We start from the raw sequence: 6,000 nt of genomic DNA on the forward strand, positions 1-6,000 counted from the left end.
TATAGGGATATTTTTTTTTTTTTCGGCGAAATAATATAGGGATTTAAAGCATTTGCGTTTGTCACTTAGTGGAAGTTAAGTTATAAATGAATTCGTTCTCTCATGGATAAGGTGTAGTTAATTGGGTGTGTCCCATGGAACTTATCTTCCTTACGTTTTTGAATCCCTTTAATTAAAAAAACGGTATTAATACGATCTATATCTGGTCTTTTATAGAAGCTGTAAAAAAAAATATGTGTTCGGATGATTAACGATGACTTTTATATTTTATACAACGCAGACACGGAATATTTACGCGCAATTAAGAAAAATAATTATAAATAGTATATATGCGGTCTTTAATCAAGTAGATCAGGAAAGGACGAAAGGCCAAGATTTATCAGATTAAAAAAGAGAAAAACAATGTCGGATTATAATAACTTTATTACAAATTGCAAATATGCTGAAATTTTTGAAGGTTACTGGCCTTATTGATATTTTTTTAATAAGCAAACAAGAACGGTCTGCGCAATTTTATCCAATCAATTCGATTTTAAAATAATAATAATAATGCTGCTGCTGCATAAAATAAATATAACCCTACTTTGACTTCTCAACTCTCTGTATCTCTCAATCACGCATTTATATATCATATAAGGCTTTATCTCAAGATCTATAACCAGGAAAAATTATTTCAAGATCTACTTATTATCATCATTTCATCCTTCCTTCTCCAAGATCTTCCGCATCAAAATTCTTCAGCAGAAATCTGGAAAAGCTTTTGTTTACAGACAAGACAAAACCCAACAAATATGACACAGTGAGTGCTCTGTTTTTTTTTTTTTTTTTCCTTTCTATGATGTCAACCCTTCCAAGATTCATATGTACCGTAAGGAAAATTTAGCATTTTCTCATTGAGTTGTAAGACAATATTAAAATTTTGATTAATCTGCAGTCTTCAAAGAACATATCCTACATCGATGTCAAAAGGTAGAGCTAGCTTTCCAAAAGGCTTTCTCTTTGGAACTGCCTCTTCTTCATACCAGGTAAATAAAACAATACATAATTAAGTACTGAGAACAAACAGAAAAAAACATAGCAAGATCAAATGATATTTACTTCACTTTGTGTGTTTTTTTGGGTATAGTATGAAGGAGCAGTCACTGAAGGTAAGAGAGGTCAAAGCATGTGGGATCATTTCTCCAACAGATTTCCTCACAGAATCAGTGATAATAAAAACGGAAACGAAGCCGTCGATTTCTTCCATCGTTACAAGGTACTTTCTATCTTCTTGTTCCCTTTTTCCGATTTCTTGCTTCTTAAGGTAATTAGTTACAATAATCTGAAGATCTGTGTTTCTTGTACAGGAAGATATCAAGAGAATGAAAGATATAAACATGGATTCTTTTAGACTCTCCATTGCTTGGCCACGAGTTATACCTTGTAAGTACATCACCGTTTCTGAAACCTTATTTTATCGAACTCGCGGTTTCATATCGATATAATCTCTGGTTGATTTAATTATGTGATAAAAATAAAAAAACAGATGGCAAAAGGGAGAGAGGAGTTAGTGAAGAAGGAATTAAGTTTTACAATGATGTGATAGATGAACTCCTAGCCAATGAAATCACTCCTCTTGTTACAATCTTTCATTGGGACACTCCTCAGGATCTTGAAGATGAATATGGAGGTTTTCTAAGCGAACAGATTATGTAAGCAAATTCATATTTTATTTGAATGTCGAATAGATGTGGTGGAATGGATGTATATGTTGGAGAGAATTCATGTTAGGTGATGTTTAAATACAGAGATGACTTTAGAGACTACGCGAGTCTCTGCTTCGAGAGATTTGGGGATAGAGTGAGTCTATGGTGCACATTGAATGAGCCATGGGTCTACAGTGTTGCTGGTTATGACACAGGGAGAAAAGCGCCAGGACGATGCTCCAAGTATGTGAATGGGGCTAGCACTGCTGGAATGTCCGGATACGAGGCTTATATCGTGAGCCATAACATGCTTCTAGCTCACGCGGAAGCTGTGCAAGTGTTTAGGAAATGTGACAATGTAAGTAATAAAAATAGATCAAATATTCACTTTCCAATATTTTGTTTGTTGTGTTATTGTTTTAGTGATCTGATTTGAATACCACGCAGATTAAAAATGGACAAATTGGAATTGCGCATAATCCGCTTTGGTACGAGCCTTATGATCCGAGCGATCCAGATGATGTAGAAGGATGTAATCGAGCTATGGACTTCATGATTGGTTGGTAAGTTGATTCTAATTAAGGACTAGTTAGGAGTCATACGTTTAGAAAATCTAATCAAAAACTAGTCTTTTAAGTTCTTATAATTATTAAACTGATTTTGATTGTCTTTCTTGCCGCGGTATTTCTTACAGGCATCATCATCCGACAGCGTATGGAGACTATCCAGAATCGATGAAGAAATCTTGCGGAGATAGATTACCGAGTTTTACTCCAGAACAATCCAAGAAACTGATAGGCTCTTGCGATTACGTTGGTATAAACTACTACAGCTCGCTTTTCGTAAAGAGTATCAAAAACGTGGATCCTACGCAACCCACTTGGAGAACTGATCAAGGCGTAGATTGGATGAGTATGTCTTTTGATGATGATAATGGTGATGAATGATAATAATTGAAATTGACATTGTGACTAACTTATGGCTCCTACTAACACATTTTTGCAGAAACCAACATAGATGGGAAACAAATAGCGAAACAAGGAGGATCAGAGTGGAGTTTCACATACCCAACAGGACTCAGAAACGTTTTGAAGTATATGAAAAAGAATTATGAGAATCCAAGGATTATCATAACCGAGAACGGTATAATCATCTTTACATGGAGTAATTTCTATCTGTCTCTGCTTTCGCCAAACATCTCTCATGCAACATTTTTCTATTGTAATTCTCAGGGTATGGTGAAGTAGCGGAACAGAGTCAGGGTCTGTTTATGTACAATCCTTCAATCGACACAGAGAGATTGGAATACATAGAAGGACACATCCACGCAATTCATCAAGCCATTTAGTAAGCAATACCTTTTGATTAGAGCCATTTTGAGCTTGAATTAAGGGTGTTTAATCACTTACATTTTGAGTTTTAGTAAGAAAAATGGTTAGTTGCATCATAAATTTAGTTTGGTTTAGTTTTAGAAAGAATATAATCTCGGTTTGGTTTCCATTAAGATAGTAACAAATGTTTCAATTCACGTATAGGTGCTACTCTAGATTGTCTGAAAATCGTCAGAGACAACAAAATAAATCTTTAACTTTTTTTCATTGCCTTGATTTTAACAGTGAAGATGGAGTCAGAGTGGAAGGCTATTACGTTTGGTCATTGCTAGATAACTTCGAGTGGAACAGTGGATATGGTGTGAGATACGGTTTGTACTACATTGATTTCAAAGATGGGCTTAAAAGATTCCCGAAAATGTCGGCTTTGTGGTTGAGAGAGTTCTTGAAGTTTGATCAAGAAGACGAGTCTTCTTCTTCTTTGGCGTCTAACAAGGAAGAAAAGAAGGAGAGCTACGGGAAACAGCTATTGCATTCAGTTCAAGACAGTCAACTTGTCCATTCGATTAAAGACAGTGGTGCGTTACCCGCAGTTCTGGGGAGCTTGTTCGTTGTCACTGCAACTGTTGGTACTTCTCTGTTCTTCAAAGGCTCGAATAATTGAAAACAGAGTGTTATGGAAAAAAACTGAAAGTGTGCAAATTGTTGAGGAAGAAGAATATTTTATGACTTGTAAACATTCTTTTGTGGTTGTTCTGTGTTATTGGGAACTTGTCTGATCTAAACGAGTTTTACTCATTCTACCCTTTTTTTTTCAAAAAATCTGTGATTTACAGTGTGGTGGTTGAGAAAATATTGTTTTGATGTTAACAGAAGTTTCCAATTCAGCGAGAGGGTCTCTTCTCGGCGCTGTCAATATGGGCTTGAAAGATCGGCCCAATAAGTAATCTTTAAAACTCGCCCATTAGTCAACGCTAATGGGAAAATACACCTTTCCTCCCTTCTTTAGCTCCATGCAAGTGCAGAGAGAGAGATGGAGACAAAATAGCTCATCTTGTTACTATTATTATCGTCATATAAACTTATTTTAACTAATTTTTCACGCAACTTTTTCATCTTTTAAAAAGTTATTTATTTTCCAGCATGGAAAACCACTTTCCATTTTTGACTTTCATATAGTTGCGTGGTCTTATTACCATGTCTCGTTTCTTTTTATATTTGATTATTTCTTGTTTTCTTATTTTCATTTTATTAATTATTTTTTATTTTCAATTGCATAATGTTGACAATGCTTAATTACTTTTTTAACTGATTTCTCTATTGTATTTTTGTGTGTTTATTTTTTAAGTAGAAACTCAGGTGAAAAATATAGAATTGGTTTTGTCAATATATATATATATATATATATATATATGTACGTACATATGATGGATCCTTCCTATCCTAAAGAAATATGATAATAAAGCACAAATTAATAAAATGTACATTTTCATTTTCCACTCTCATCATGTTCCACGTTGAATACTTTCTAGTTTCTACTGCTTTTGGGCTTTTGGCTATCCATAGGTGGAAGTCGGCAACGTACACTATAAAACGTTTGATAAGTTGGCAACGTACACAATAAAACGTTTGATAAGTTGGCAACGTACACAATAAAACGTTATTGTTATCGTACATGAACTCATAAATGACAATTTTATTTTTATTTTCATAAATAGCATACTGTACGAACTACGAAATAGTTGAGAGTTGAGAGTTGAGACCATGAGCACCAAAATAAAGTACTTGAAATTTGAGACCAAGACAATTAGAAATTACTCTTTTTTCTCTTTTTTTTTTTTTGCTAACCGAATTACTCCTTCTGCTTTTTTCGACATTTAATAACCCATAACTAGTCTTTGTTACCCTCCATTTTGGACTTTCTGTCTTTCTAATATGTGCTTCGACAAAAATATCTTGGGTATTTTTAGACTTTAATTATTCGACAAAAATATCTTGGGTATTTAGACTGTAACTGTAGAAAAGTATAGTTATTTTTTGTAGAAAATTTTGGTTCTCCGTCAATAACTATATTTTTCATATGTTTTAATAAGAATATATGAATTAAAAGTGCTTTTGTATAAACATGAAAAAAACAAATCTTATGATTAGATGATGACTACTGCATCGTTTCAGTAACTAGGGTTGAGTCCGCGCTTCGCGCGGATTTAAACGTATATTCATGTTTTTATATGCTATTTTTTAAAAAGAGTTTATTTGATAAATTTATTTTCTTTATTTAATAAATAATTTTTATGGTTTGCATTGTGTTAACAATGCCTGTATTCTATTAGTTATTTTTAATAGTGTTTCTATATAACAACAAATTTTTCTCTCTCCATTTTCATATTCTCATATTCTCATAATTTGTTATTTTCATTTTTTGTTTTTTTCTGCATAAAATTTCTTTTATTTTATTTATTTGTACTAAATATACTTAATATAAATATAAATATACATGTATTAAATGCATATTTTGAATATATGTTAATATTAAATTTTGTGGATATAGACTTTCATCATATTTTGTTTTTAAACAGCTAATTCATCATATTATTTTTCTTATTTTCTTGATTTTATTAGTCTTTTTCTCCATCATCATATTAAGATAGTATATTATTTTTCATTTTCGGTCTCTTTTCTCATATTTAATATTTTTGTCTTCATATTTTCTTAAATTCCTCTTCATCAGCTTGAGTTATTCTTCCTCTTCTTCTTTATCCTTTTTTTCTTCATCTTCATCTTCTTCAACTTCTATTTTTTTTTTCTTCATATTTTTTTCTAATTTTGTTTTTTTTATTTTTATTTATCTCGTGTATATATTCTTCATCTTCTATTTTATTTTCATCTACATGCTTTTCTTTATTGATTTTTTCTTCTTCCTTTTTTTTCTAATTCTTTTTCATCATCTTGAGTTCCATTTTCATCATCATCTTTTTCTTTAA

At 32.2% G+C, this 6,000-nt stretch overlaps 1 protein-coding gene across 1 annotated transcript; it reads left to right on the forward strand.

Moving 5' to 3' along the window:
• The first annotated feature begins 639 nt into the window (after window positions 1-639).
• LOC18015467 (beta-glucosidase 26, peroxisomal) lies at window positions 640-3,838 on the forward strand. The gene is made up of 11 exons (XM_024155129.1): window positions 640-799; window positions 935-1,025; window positions 1,127-1,255; window positions 1,347-1,422; window positions 1,526-1,691; window positions 1,788-2,043; window positions 2,133-2,248; window positions 2,380-2,597; window positions 2,691-2,828; window positions 2,918-3,032; window positions 3,302-3,838. Exons 1-11 carry the CDS (start codon window positions 792-794, stop codon window positions 3,678-3,680), a joined length of 1,692 nt encoding a protein of 563 aa, XP_024010897.1. The 5' UTR covers window positions 640-791; the 3' UTR covers window positions 3,681-3,838.
• The last annotated feature ends 2,162 nt before the right edge of the window (window positions 3,839-6,000 follow it).

The sequence above is a fragment of the Eutrema salsugineum genome, unplaced genomic scaffold (genome assembly GCF_000478725.1).
Source record: "Eutrema salsugineum unplaced genomic scaffold, Eutsalg1_0 scaffold_22, whole genome shotgun sequence".
NCBI classification, from domain to species: Eukaryota; Viridiplantae; Streptophyta; class Magnoliopsida; order Brassicales; family Brassicaceae; genus Eutrema; species Eutrema salsugineum.